The 13,360-nt window shown below is 25.2% G+C and overlaps 4 protein-coding genes across 5 annotated transcripts; 2 read left to right on the top strand and 2 right to left on the bottom strand.

Moving 5' to 3' along the window:
• The first annotated feature begins 652 nt into the window (after window positions 1–652).
• LOC100867124 (ATP-binding cassette sub-family C member 4) lies at window positions 653–6,659 on the top strand. Its single transcript, XM_086902662.1, has 18 exons — window positions 653–867; window positions 956–1,066; window positions 1,160–1,294; window positions 1,365–1,569; window positions 1,634–1,859; window positions 1,958–2,114; window positions 2,189–2,438; window positions 2,553–2,744; window positions 2,818–3,104; window positions 3,183–3,366; window positions 3,428–3,768; window positions 3,851–4,052; window positions 4,121–4,340; window positions 4,421–4,651; window positions 4,760–4,990; window positions 5,065–5,366; window positions 5,453–6,100; window positions 6,174–6,659. Exons 1-18 carry the CDS (start codon window positions 794–796, stop codon window positions 6,243–6,245), a joined length of 4,068 nt encoding a protein of 1,355 aa, XP_086758788.1. The 5' UTR covers window positions 653–793; the 3' UTR covers window positions 6,246–6,659.
• Window positions 6,660–6,686: 27 nt separating this feature from the next.
• On the bottom strand, window positions 6,687–7,628 carry Sld5 (DNA replication complex GINS protein SLD5). Its single transcript, XM_003692101.4, has one exon. The coding sequence runs from the start codon at window positions 7,435–7,437 to the stop codon at window positions 6,784–6,786; it is 654 nt and encodes a 217-aa protein (XP_003692149.1). The 5' UTR covers window positions 7,438–7,628; the 3' UTR covers window positions 6,687–6,783.
• A 792-nt stretch (window positions 7,629–8,420) lies between these two features.
• Window positions 8,421–11,027, top strand: Lop1 (long wavelength sensitive opsin 1). The gene is made up of 6 exons (XM_003692109.4): window positions 8,421–8,660; window positions 8,917–9,244; window positions 9,360–9,607; window positions 9,702–9,960; window positions 10,054–10,220; window positions 10,317–11,027. The coding sequence occupies exons 2-6, from the start codon at window positions 8,924–8,926 to the stop codon at window positions 10,447–10,449; spliced, it is 1,128 nt and encodes a 375-aa protein (XP_003692157.1). The 5' UTR covers window positions 8,421–8,660; window positions 8,917–8,923; the 3' UTR covers window positions 10,450–11,027.
• Window positions 10,859–13,092, bottom strand: Lop2 (long wavelength sensitive opsin 2). Of its 2 annotated transcripts, XM_086902663.1 has the most exons (9): window positions 13,071–13,092; window positions 12,823–12,952; window positions 12,510–12,748; window positions 12,312–12,418; window positions 12,130–12,236; window positions 11,869–12,016; window positions 11,659–11,769; window positions 11,332–11,498; window positions 10,859–11,258 (listed from the first exon to the last, which is right to left on the bottom strand). In XM_086902663.1, the coding sequence occupies exons 1-9, from the start codon at window positions 13,075–13,077 to the stop codon at window positions 11,150–11,152; spliced, it is 1,125 nt and encodes a 374-aa protein (XP_086758789.1). In that variant the 5' UTR covers window positions 13,078–13,092; the 3' UTR covers window positions 10,859–11,149. The 2 variants fall into 2 exon arrangements, with proteins under 2 accessions (XP_086758789.1, XP_012339741.3); XM_012484287.3 differs by having other exon boundaries at window positions 12,823–13,081.
• Window positions 13,093–13,360: the final 268 nt, after the last annotated feature.

Genomic DNA, 13,360 nt, shown 5'->3' with positions numbered 1-13,360 from the left:
AAATATATACTTTGTTTGATTTTTCATCGAATTAAATGTTAATAAAGTATATTGTACATGTATATAAAAATATATATTACGTTAAATTAGTTTGTATTTTATAATAATTAAATATATTTAATTGTATTTTATAATTTAAAATATATTTATATATGTAATTATAAAACTTTTGTAATTTTTAATAGAAGACATTTATTATATTCTTTATATTTGTAAAATATTATTTATCATATATATAATTTTTAATAAAAAATATATAATTAGCATATTATATCGTATTTTAATATACTTTTTAAAATGTTTATTTTCATTATATGTTAATAAATAAAAGAAGAAATATGTATTATTTTTTTTTGTTTTATTTACATTATTAAAAAATACGATTTTTAAAAATAGATAGCTAAAGATAACTTGTTAATACTTAAGATAAGTTAATAACCTTGACTTTTTTGTTACATCTTCATTTCTTATAGATAAATACTGTGTAATAATTTTTTATCTAAAAAGACTTATGTAATAGTATTTAATCGATCGTGTGCATGTTTGCGCACGTGTTACGATTTGTCTTGTAATCATCTTTTAATAGGTTTCTTAGTACTTTGTATCGTAACAGGAAATCCTACCAATCGGTTAAGAGAATCTGAATTGTTATTTGTGACTCTTTGATGATGACGTAAAGAATTACTCTTGAATGTAATGCGTTAGAATGACTTGTTGTAAGCTACTAAAGAATTTAAGTGCGGCATGATTTGTTCTTATACGAATAGCTGTAATATGTGTAATACAATTGATCATGGATACTAGTAAAAAACATGATAATCCTAATCCAAAATTATCGGCGAATTTTTTTAGTAAATTAATATTTTGGTAAGTTTTTTATATTATTCATAATTTACTTATTTACATAATTTATTATTCATACTCTAAAATGTAACATTTTATTGTTACATTTAAGGTGGTTAAAACCTCTATTTTGGTATGGAAGAAATCATGATCTTGAACTTAAAGACATTTATAATGTTATGCCAAATGATGTTAGCCAACATCTTGGAGATAAACTTGAAAGGTAAATATTAGCATATTTTATATGAGTAAAGATGTTCAAATAAAATTTATCATAAATTATTATAAAATATATTTACATTATCTTCATGCTTAGAAATTGGATTAAAGAGATAAAGTTAGCAGAAGAAACTAATAAAAAGCCTAAATTTTTTAATGCTTTAAAAAAGACATTCGCATGGTCATTTGGTTATTATGGAGGATGGCAATTTTTTTTAGCAGTTATTTTAAGGTAAATAAAAAATTTCTTATATATTATTTTGTAATTTTTTATTATAAATAATATTATAATAATATTTCAGAGTTTTACAACCATATGTATTAGGTTTTCTTATTTGGCACTTTGATCCTAGAGCAACATCCACTGCCACTGAGGCATACATTTATGCTTCATCTGTTGTACTTATATCTTTACTTGGAGCTTTAATTAATCATCACTCTATGTTAGGTTTAATGGAAGTTGGAATGAGAATGAGAGTAGCATGTTCTTCTTTAATATATAGAAAGGTGAAACAAATGATCATTTAAAAATTTATATGTATCAGATATTTGAAATAGATTCTAATTCCAGATTTTGCGTTTATCAAAATCTTCTACCAACATTACTACTCCAGGACAAATTATAAATTTACTCTCAAATGATGTAGCAAGATTTGAACAATTGTTTGTAGCAGTACATTATATTTGGATATTACCGATTCAAGGTGCTTTAATTACTTTCATGATATGGAAGAGTGTAGGAATTGCATCTTTAGCTGGAGTTTTTCTTATAAGTATTCAAACTATACCTCTTCAAGGTATGTATATTATTACAATTAATATAATTGTTTTTTTTAGAACTTTCTATAATATATTTAATTTAAAAAAAAAAATACTAATTGTGATTTTATTTTAGGATATATGGGAAAATGGATATCAAAATTGAGATTAAAAATTGCAATTAGAACAGATGAAAGAGTAAGATTAATGTCAGAAATAATTGCTGGAATTCAAGTTATAAAAATGTATACTTGGGAAAAACCATTTGAGAATTTTGTTAGTCTTGTCAGAAGGTTTTTTTCTATATTTTATTATATTATACAAATATTATCTATTCCTAATTCTTAAATGCATAATTACTTTTTAGTTATGAGATAGACATCTTGACGCTTACATCGTATTTACGAGGTTTTACCTTAGCTACGTTTGTATTTACCGAACGTACCACATTATATTTTACAATTATGGCATATGTACTTCTCGGAAATAGTATATCTGCTGATAAAGTATTTTCAATGGCTCAGTATTTCAATATTCTTCAACTTACTATGGCAATATTATATCCTATGGCTGTATCAGCAGTAGCAGAGGCTTCTGTATCTATTAAAAGACTTGAGGTGAACTAATTATCATTCTTATATAACATATCTTATATATCATAAATTTTTTGTAGTTTATAGCATATAAACATATATAAACACATATGCAAACATTTTAATATTTTTTTTTAGAATTTTCTTTTATTGAAAGAAAATACTAACATAATTCATTCACAACAAACTAATGGAGATGGTAATATTATAATGAAAAATATTACAGCATCATGGACAGAAAATACAATAGCAAATACTTTACATGGTATTAATGTTCAAATAGAATCTCATAAACTTTATGCTATTGTTGGTTCAGTTGGTGCAGGAAAGGTGATATATTAAAAAAAATATAATTCTATATCAAATAATCTTAATTACATAATAATTTCATTTATATTTTCAGAGTTCATTTCTTCAATTAATTTTAAGAGAACTACAACAATCACAAGGAGAAATACGAATAAATGGTACTGTATCTTATGTTAGTCAAGAAGCATGGTTATTTTCGGGTACAGTGCGTAACAATATACTTTTTGGACAATCTTATGATAAAGAAAAATATAATGAAGTTATTAAAGTATGTGCTCTTATTAAAGATTTTCAACAGTTTAATTATGGAGACAGAACTTTAGTTGGAGATAGAGGTGCAGCACTCAGTGGTGGACAACGAGCAAGAATTAATTTAGCAAGGTGCATATTAATAAAAAGATAAATGATTTTATATGAACATATTTATTTAAAAAATTGTATATATGATTATTATAATAGGGCCGTATATAGAAATGCAGATATTTATTTATTAGATGATCCATTATCAGCAGTTGATACTCATGTAGGAAAACATTTATTTAATGAATGTATAAAACACTATCTTCGAAATAAAACAAGAATTCTTGTAACTCATCAAATACAGTACTTAAAAGATTGCGATTACATCATTTTATTGAATAATGTAAGTAATAATAATTATCATTACTATCATATTAATATTATTAATGTAATGTTTATTGTAGGGTAAAATTGAATGTGAAGGTACATTTGCAGAACTTCAAAGCAAACGTATAGATTTTTTAAAAATGCTTTCAATAGAAGAAAATAAAGAAAATTCAGAAAGTTTGGAAATTGATGAAAGTACTACATTTGATACATCTATTAATTATAACAACAATAAAGATGATGAAGAAACGGAGCCAAAAGAAACTGAAGAATTAATGGCTAAAGGAAATGTTTCTAAATCTCTTTATTGGAAATATTTTCGAGCTGGGGGTTCTATTCTGATGATTCTAACTTTTATATGGTCCTTAGTCTTGGGACAGATAGGAAGTAGCGGTTGCGATTATTGGGTTGCTTATTGGTTAATATTTATTAGTTTTTTATTTCATTCATAATGAAATTTATTTTATATATTACAAAAATTGCTATTTTTCTTTTTTTAGGACAAAAAAAGAGGAAATGCACATTAAATATTATATTAATAATAATCATACGCTGCAAATATTGAAACAAAATCTCACAACTTCATTTTCTTCTGATGATATGAATAATTTAATGAACAAGACATTTTTATTTAAAATAGATAATTTTAATGATACAATTTCAAACTTTTCAACATTAGAAAATAACAGTTTTAATAATTCTGTTAGTATTTTTATTATGATTTATATTAATTTAAGAAATAATAGCTATTTTTCTTATATTTTATATAGGCATGGAATATTAACGCAACTTCTAAAGATTTAAGTTATCTCGATCGTGATACTGCTTTGTGGATTTATGGAAGTTTCATCATTACAAGTATAGTGTTGACATCCATAAGAAATATCGTATTTTATAAAATATGTATGAATGCTAGTAAAAATCTTCATAATCTTATGTTTTCATGTTTATTAAAAGCGCCAATGCTATTTTTTGACACACATCCTTCTGGTAAGTGTATCAAAAATTATAATTTAATTATTATTATATAACATCTTAATAAAAAAAAAATATATAATTTCAAATTTTAGGTCGCATTCTAAATCGTTTTTCAAAAGATGTTGGATCGGTAGATGAAATTTTACCGAGAACAATGATAGAATCTATTCAAATATTTGCAGTAATGGTTGGAATTTTAGGACAAGTTCTTATTATTAATTGGTGGACAATATTTCCTATGTTTATTATGGGCTTCTTATATTGGAAAATACGAAATATTTATCTTAGTACTGCACAAAATATGAAACGTTTTGAAGGAATTAGTAAGTTCATTTTATAATTTACATTTAAAAAATTTATTAAATAATTTAATCTATAAAGAAAATTTAATCAATATAATATTATTAATAATTTTTTTTATAAAATTTTAGCAAAAAGTCCAGTTTTTTCCCATGTTAGTTCTTCATTATTAGGATTAACAACAATTCGTTCTGCTTGCGCACAAAATATGGTTCGTAAGGAATTTGATGTTCATCAAGATCTTCATACTAGTGCTTATTATTTGACTATAACAACAAGTACTGCTTTTGGATTTGCATTAGATATTGTCTCTATTTGTTTCATTGCTTTTATTACATATAGTTTCATTGTACTCGATGACGGTAATTTTTTTAATTTATATATTATCAAAAAAAATAGTACTATATAGTTAAAATATATATTTATACATTTTTAGGAAATACATTTGCGGGAAATGTAGGATTAGCCATATCTCAAGTATTAATCTTGTGTGGAATGCTTCAGCATGGAATGCGTCAAACTGCAGAAACGATAGCACAAATGACAAGTGTAGAACGAATTCTACAATTTACACAACTCGACAAAGAAGGATCATTTGAAAGTGAACCTAATAAGAAACCACCTGCAGAATGGCCTTTTAAGGGAGAAATTAATTTTGATCATTTATACTTACGTTATGAAGATTCAGCACCACCAGTTCTTAAAGATTTATGTTTTACTATTAAAGCTGGTGAAAAAGTAATTTATTCATAAAAGTTATAAAAGAAAAATTATATTATTAAAGAAAATCACTTTAAAACTAATATTAAATTTTATGTTTTTAGATAGGAATAGTTGGTCGTACTGGTGCTGGTAAAACATCGCTAATATCAGCTTTGTTTCGCTTAGCTAAACTCGAAGGTTCTATTTATATAGATAAGTTGGATACAAAACAAATAGGTCTTCATGAATTACGAAAGAAAATTTCAATTATTCCACAAGAGCCTGTATTATTCTCAGCAACACTTCGAGATAATCTTGATCCTTTTCATAATTTTGATGATGCTACTCTTTGGTCTGCTCTCGAAGATGTAGAATTAAAAACAAGTATCTCTTCTCTAGATTATAATGTTGAACAAGGAGGAGCTAATTTTAGTGTTGGACAAAGACAATTACTTTGTTTAGCACGTGCAATTTTAAGAAATAATAAGATTCTACTTCTTGATGAAGCTACAGCTAATGTTGATCCTACAACAGATGCTTTAATACAAAGAACTATTCGACAAAAATTTAAAGATTGTACAGTATTAACCATAGCACACAGATTAAATACTATAATGGATAACAATAAAGTACTAGTTATGGATCATGGAATGGCAATTGAGTTTGATCATCCATACATTCTACTTAAAAATGAAGAAAACCATTTTACTAGAATGGTCAAAGAAACTGGAAAAGTAATGTTTGAACAACTTAAAAAAATTGCAAAAGAGGTATGTTAAATTCATTTGTTTGTAATATAATAATAATTTGTTAATATTTTAATATATTTTTATTAAATTTTAGGCTTATGATGATATAATCACTGATACAACATTACAATCATCACCACAAGTTATAGATAATGATGATAATTAGATTTTTAATAAATACTAATATTGTTCCTATTTAAATAATTCTTTATTTTATGTATATAATGACATTTTCTGCAATCAAATTTTATAAGTTAAATTGTATACAATATTTTTATGTACTTTTTTAAATTATAATATCTTTAATACAATTTCTTAAATTCTACTTAATGTAAAAATATTAAGCACATATATTGAAAATATTAATAAGTAAATATTATCTACTTTATAAAAATATTTTTGATATCATTTAAATTAAATATTTTACAATAAAGAATATATTTTCTGTATCATTTTATAAAATTGAAATAAAAATATATATAAATATATATTGTATATGTTTAAAAAGATTCCTATATATTATATATATTATATAAATGTGTAATTGTAATTATTTTTTAATAAACTATGTATATGAGTATATTAAATGTACATTATATTAAATCAATTTTTAATTCATTATATAATGAATAAATTTATTCTAAAAAATACAATTTAAAAAAATACAATTTTTTTTTTTACATTTTAGTAATAAAATTTCATTATTAAATTAATTGAACAGAACCGTTTTTAACTAAATCTGATACAGCATTATATTGTATAATATGTTGAGAACCTGATTCAAAATCTATCTCTTCATCCATTGAACCAGGAAGTATGATTCCATTAATCCTATTATTAGCCCTTAAAAATACATATGCTTTCATGTTAGGTTTTACAGTTAATTTATTAACTTCAAATGTCTGAAAATTTCCAGGCATATGTTGCAGAGCAATTGTTCTAAAAAGTGTTTCCATATTTGCAAGAAATTCTTTTGCAAATTGAAGTTCTGCAACCGTTAAATAACATTCTTCAGAAGACCTATTTGCTTCTTCAGAAAGTATATGAATGGTGTATTTTTCAATTTTCTCTAATCGAGCTCTAAGATAACTAGATATCAAAAATCTAATCCTATCTAATTCCATTCTATGAATCATTAATCTTAAATCTCCTTTATCTAACCTCTTCATGTTTTCTTCCATATGTGTAATTTGTTGTAGCATACAATCAACTAAATCAGACCGATGTGGTAAAATTTCAGGAGCAAATTTTTCATTTAACCAGGCTTCTTCTATAGCTAATAAAACACTCTGAGCTGTTAATTCTTCTTCTTCTTGATCACTATTCTCTATTGTCAATTGTGCTTCTGAATCTTCCATATTTTATATTTTTTACAAAAAACAATATAAGAGAATAATAATAAATGTAAACTATTATTATGGTATTTTAACAGCTTTCAATAGCTTAATGTTACGATATCGGTTAATCAAAAAATAATATATAAGAAATCGAAATCATTCCGTTGTTATTTGAAATTACATCACGTGTCATACAATTGAATTCGATATTTCTCGTTATTTAATTTTAAACCGCGAATAAAATAAGCTTTTAAATTTAAATAAAGATTATTTATAAAAGATTATAATTTTCATTTTTTTATATTAAAGAAAGATATTATTAGATATTATCTAAACATAACTTATGACATAATTATAAATGGCATAATTTAAATGAAAATATTGATCCATGAGAACCAAATAAAATTTTATAAAAAAATCTAAATGGTTTAAAAAAAAAACTTTAATAAGGAAAAAACAATACATTATAATAAGCTTCTTATACTATGAAACCATATTAAAATAATCTATATAAAACTTATATAGATATTCCCATCTTACAAATCTACTAATGTTTAAATATTTAATTTCGATTTGAAAGAATAGACGAATAAAATAATAAAAAATAATAACACTTTTTCTAATATATTTGAATAAAAATGGATGGATTTTTGAACGTTAGTACAGAATTATGATTTAAATTAAAATGTAAAATAAATATGAAAAGATTAGAACACGAAATAGATACGAAAAGATAAATATGATAAGAAGAATATCAAAAGATAGGATAATTATGATTTAAATTAAAATATGAAAAAAATAGAAAAGGATATGAGAAGAAGATTATTAAAAAATAAAATGATTCTTCATGTTCTACAATTTTTAGTTCATGTTCTATTACTATTTTAATTTTATAAGGTTTCTGTTTCGATACTAAAAACACGTCAAGGTATTCTTAAATCCTCGTTAACTTAATAAAATCCTTCTTAAGACTTTAACGTTCTAAGGCCGTCTTAGGCTGGTAAGAATTTATAGAAAACTAGACGGATTAGGTACATATGCTAGGGTCGAAGCGCAAGATCGGTTCATATTTAAATGGACGTGAAACAGTTAAAACGAGCCGCATCCAACAGTGGACCTAACAGCCTTCCTACATCCTTCTGTTAAATTTAAATAACCCCGTGGCCATTTGAAACCAAACTTATAGGACGTTTAACTACTTGGATTAGTTCGTATTATTACGATTTTCTCCAAATAGACCGAAGGTAAGAAAAAAATGATAATGTTTTATTCATTTCAAGTGTACTCTGGAATATAATAATCTCTATTAAAAATCATAGTTTTACTAATTATGTTATCTTTGATGATATTTCAATTTACTTATAATGATGATGTTTTGTACATTGTAAAAAATTTTTTTATTTCGAATTATTAAACAAACAACTTAAAACAACTTTCGTTAAAAACAAACGATAAAAAAATATAGAATAAAACTCAAACAAATTTTTGAAAATGTTATAGACTCAAAATGATTTCGGGACCAAGTTATGAAGCTTTCTCTTATGGTGTCCAAGCCAGATTCAATAATCAAACGGTGGTTGACAAAGTTCCACCTGATATGCTTCATCTAATTGATGCTCATTGGTATCAATACCCACCATTAAATCCTATGTGGCATGGAATCCTTGGATTTGTAATAGGCCTGCTTGGTTTCATCTCAGTTATGGGAAATGGAATGGTCGTTTATATATTTCTTTCAACAAAAAGTCTTCGCACGCCAAGTAATTTGTTCGTAATCAACCTTGCCATCAGTGATTTCCTTATGATGTTTTGCATGTCTCCACCTATGGTGTGTAAAATAATTTTTAATTCTAAACTATCAAAAATAATTTCAATCAATCGTAGAAATTATAATCTTATTAAAAAATATGAAATAAAATTCAATGAAATTCGTTGCTTGATAGGTAATCAATTGTTATTATGAGACATGGGTACTTGGACCTCTTTTCTGTCAAATCTATGCGATGTTGGGCTCCTTGTTCGGATGTGGCTCCATTTGGACAATGACGATGATCGCATTCGATAGATATAACGTAATCGTGAAGGGTTTATCTGGTAAACCGCTGTCCATTAATGGAGCTCTTATTCGTATATTAGCTATATGGTTGTTCTCTCTCGTATGGACTATTGCACCTATGTTTGGCTGGAATCGGTAAATTTTGACTCTTGATTGTCATTACAAATATTTTTCATATATACTTGTTGATTGAAATCAAATAACAAAATTTATTCATATTCTTCCTTAGATATGTACCTGAAGGTAATATGACCGCTTGCGGCACCGATTACTTTAACAGAGGATTATTATCTGCTTCTTATCTTGTCTGCTACGGCATTTGGGTCTACTTCGTCCCTCTGTTCCTCATCATTTATAGTTATTGGTTCATTATTAAAGCGGTAGCTGCCCATGAGAAGAATATGCGCGAACAAGCGAAAAAGATGAATGTTGCTTCTCTCCGATCGTCTGAGAATCAAAATACTAGTGCCGAATGTAAATTGGCCAAAGTATGATCCTATATGATTCTATATTTTATATTTTTTATCCTCATCTTGTCAAACTTTTTTTACATAATATAATAAAACATTTTATAATTTTAGGTTGCTCTCATGACAATCTCTTTATGGTTTATGGCTTGGACTCCGTATCTCGTAATTAATTTTTCGGGTATATTCAATCTTGTTAAAATCAGCCCACTTTTTACAATCTGGGGTTCTCTCTTTGCCAAAGCCAACGCAGTTTACAATCCGATCGTTTATGGAATTAGGTAACTATATTTATATAAATTTAATAAATAAATCGAAAATGAATTAAATTTTATTCTCTTTTTTTTTTTTTTTTTTTTTAACACTTTTTTTTTCAGTCATCCGAAATATCGAGCTGCGCTGTTTGCGAAATTCCCATCATTGGCATGCGCTGCTGAACCATCTACAGACGCTACATCTACGACTTCCGGTACAACTACTGTTACGGATAGCGAAAAATCTAATGCGTAAAATAATATATCACAGAATTTTCTTTTTTCAAATCATAACGCAAAAAATTCAACAATTAATGAGTATAGATTAAAACATATTTGACTAAGAATCAAACATCAAATAATTTAATTTACTACAGACACGATTTGTAAACATAAAAAAACACACGTAACTGATATAATATTAAAAAATCTTTTTTTTCTATGAAAAGAATATGTATTAATTAACATTTGAAAAAAAAAAATTGATTGTGTTCAAAAATTTGAAATTAGCAGCCTAGCAAGGAGTATATCTAATTCGACCAAGAACAATTTTAGTATATGAAATTTTATTACACGATAAAGTAAATAACATTTTTATTACCTGTGATTGAATATATGATTCGCATTTCACCACAATGCGAATCATTAATATTTACGCATAGGTATGATTTTGCGTAATTAATTTATTGTGTATCTTTATATATACATGGTCACTTTGGTATAGCAGCTCTATATTTACTAGATTAGTAAGCACATCACATTGCAATAAAATATGAAGAGAGCATCCTAATATCTTAATTTTATAAAACCAAATAAATTCTGCAAGCAATTGAATTTTAGTATAATTATTTCCTATTTTAAAAATTTTCTCCTTACAATCAATTTTCAAATGATATTCAATTTACAAAAAATTCAATTTTTTTTATTTACAATAAAAGTTTATTATTTAAGTTTTTTTAATTTTCCGAAGCTTTATCTCCTGCAGTTGCAGTAGTTTGATCTTCCGTCGAGCCGCATACTAAGAAGGGTAATTTTTCTTTCAATGCAGCTTTATATTTTGGATGACTGTATATAAAATATAAAACAATATTATTATTTTCAATTAAGACAACATTAAAATTAAAATAGTTATACGTGCCTAATTCCATAAACAATCGGATTATATATTGCATTCGCTTTTGCAAAGAGAGAACCCCATATTGTGAAAAGGGGTGTGATAAGAGATCGATTAAAAATTCCAATATAATTAATCACAAGATATGGTGTCCATGCCATAAACCATAATGATATAGTCGTTAGTGCTACCTGTAAAATAAAAATATTCGTAATATATACATAATAATTTTAATTATTTTTATATATATAGAATTTATTCATTTATATTCTATTCGTCATATTCTATTTTTTAATAAAATTAATAAAAAATTAATAAAAATACTTGAATGTCCTTAAAAATATAATATACCTTTGCTAATTTCGCTTCAGCGCTAGTGTTTTGATTATCTCCAGATCGTAAAGAAGCGACATTCATTTTCTTTGCTTGTTCTTTCATTGCTTTTTCATGAGCCGCAACAGTCTATAAAATGGTGATGTATATTAATTACAATTATAAATTAATTATAAATACATTAAAATATAAATATAAGTTAAAAATGTTTAATTCCAATACATTTACCGAAACGATAAAATAATAACTGTAAATAATAGTGAATAATGGAGTGTAATAGACGAAAAAAGAATAAACTAATATATATGATTTGAAAGTCCAATCTTGACTAAGATAATCTGTTCCACATGCTGTCATATTACCTTCCGGAACGTATCTATATTTATAAATGCAATATGATAATTATTAAAGATATTTATTATTTATTATTTAACAATATTATAATTAACAATATTTAACAATATAACATTTTTAAAATTAAAATATTACCTATTCCATCCTACTAAAGGTAAAATTGTCCATATTAAACCAAAAAGCCAAATACCTAAAATTTGAAGCATAGCTCTTTTGATAGTAAGAGGTGTTCCAGACATACCCTAAAAATTTTTTTATTATATTATTTTTATAATGTTAGTATATTTATTTATATATAAATATATGTGCATATATACTTTTACTATAACATTATATCTATCTAGAGCAATAGCTGTCATAGTCCATATAGAAGCACATCCACATAATGATCCAACCATTGCATAAATATCACACATTAAGCTACCTAAATTATTTTAATATAAAGTTTTGTAAAGAGAGATAAATATTTTTAAAATTATCTATCTAAAATTATAAATATATCTACTTTTTCTTACCAAGAACCCAAGTTTCATAAAAACAACAAATTACCATAGGAGGACACATAAAACCCATCATAATAAAATCAGAGAAAGCAAGATTTACCACAAGAAGATTACTTGGTGTTCTTAGAGATGGTGTCATTATAAATACATAAACCACTACACCATTTCCACACCATCCCATAATGCCTAATATAATCATAACTAAACCTAAGATTTTATGCCACAATGGATCCAATGGTGGAAATTGATACCTACATTTTAAAATATAATAATACAATATAAATATAAATACACAGATTTTTTTCTATTATAAAAAATAAATTACCAATATAAATCAATTAAATGTAACATCTCTTCAGGTACTTTACTAACAACTGTTTGATTATTAAAACGCATCAATTGTCTTGCAAATTGTGGTCCTGTAGTAGTTAGGGTAGAGATGTTTGAAGGCATAACTTCAATAAAAAAAGAAGTTGTTATATTTAATGTATCCATTATTTACTAAATTTACAAATAAAATTTAAAACTACACAGAAACTAGAGAAAACTACACATTCCTCTTTTACACTTAACTGTTCATATCTTACTATATAACTATGAACGCATTAGTCTTCTTTTATATGTTCAGTAAGATGAGATAATCAATAAAATCATCCAATAAAATATTCAAATGAATTCATATATAATCCCAATAATGCATTTGTAATACTATTATAATATTATATATAAGTTATTATATAAGTTTCAGAATAATATGATATGAGTATTGTCATTTTAAATTTAAAATAATCTAGTCAAAGTAAAACTTTGCATATGCTTTTGAATTTAAGTTAAAATGATCAATAAAGATTCAATTAACATAT

Source organism: Apis florea, unplaced genomic scaffold (assembly GCF_048593485.1).
Source record: "Apis florea isolate Af1SG1 unplaced genomic scaffold, ASM4859348v1 contig_2272_pilon, whole genome shotgun sequence".
NCBI classification, from domain to species: domain Eukaryota; kingdom Metazoa; phylum Arthropoda; class Insecta; order Hymenoptera; family Apidae; genus Apis; species Apis florea.
Note: the sequence above shows the minus strand (reverse complement) of the source record. Positions and strands in the feature narration are given on the sequence as shown.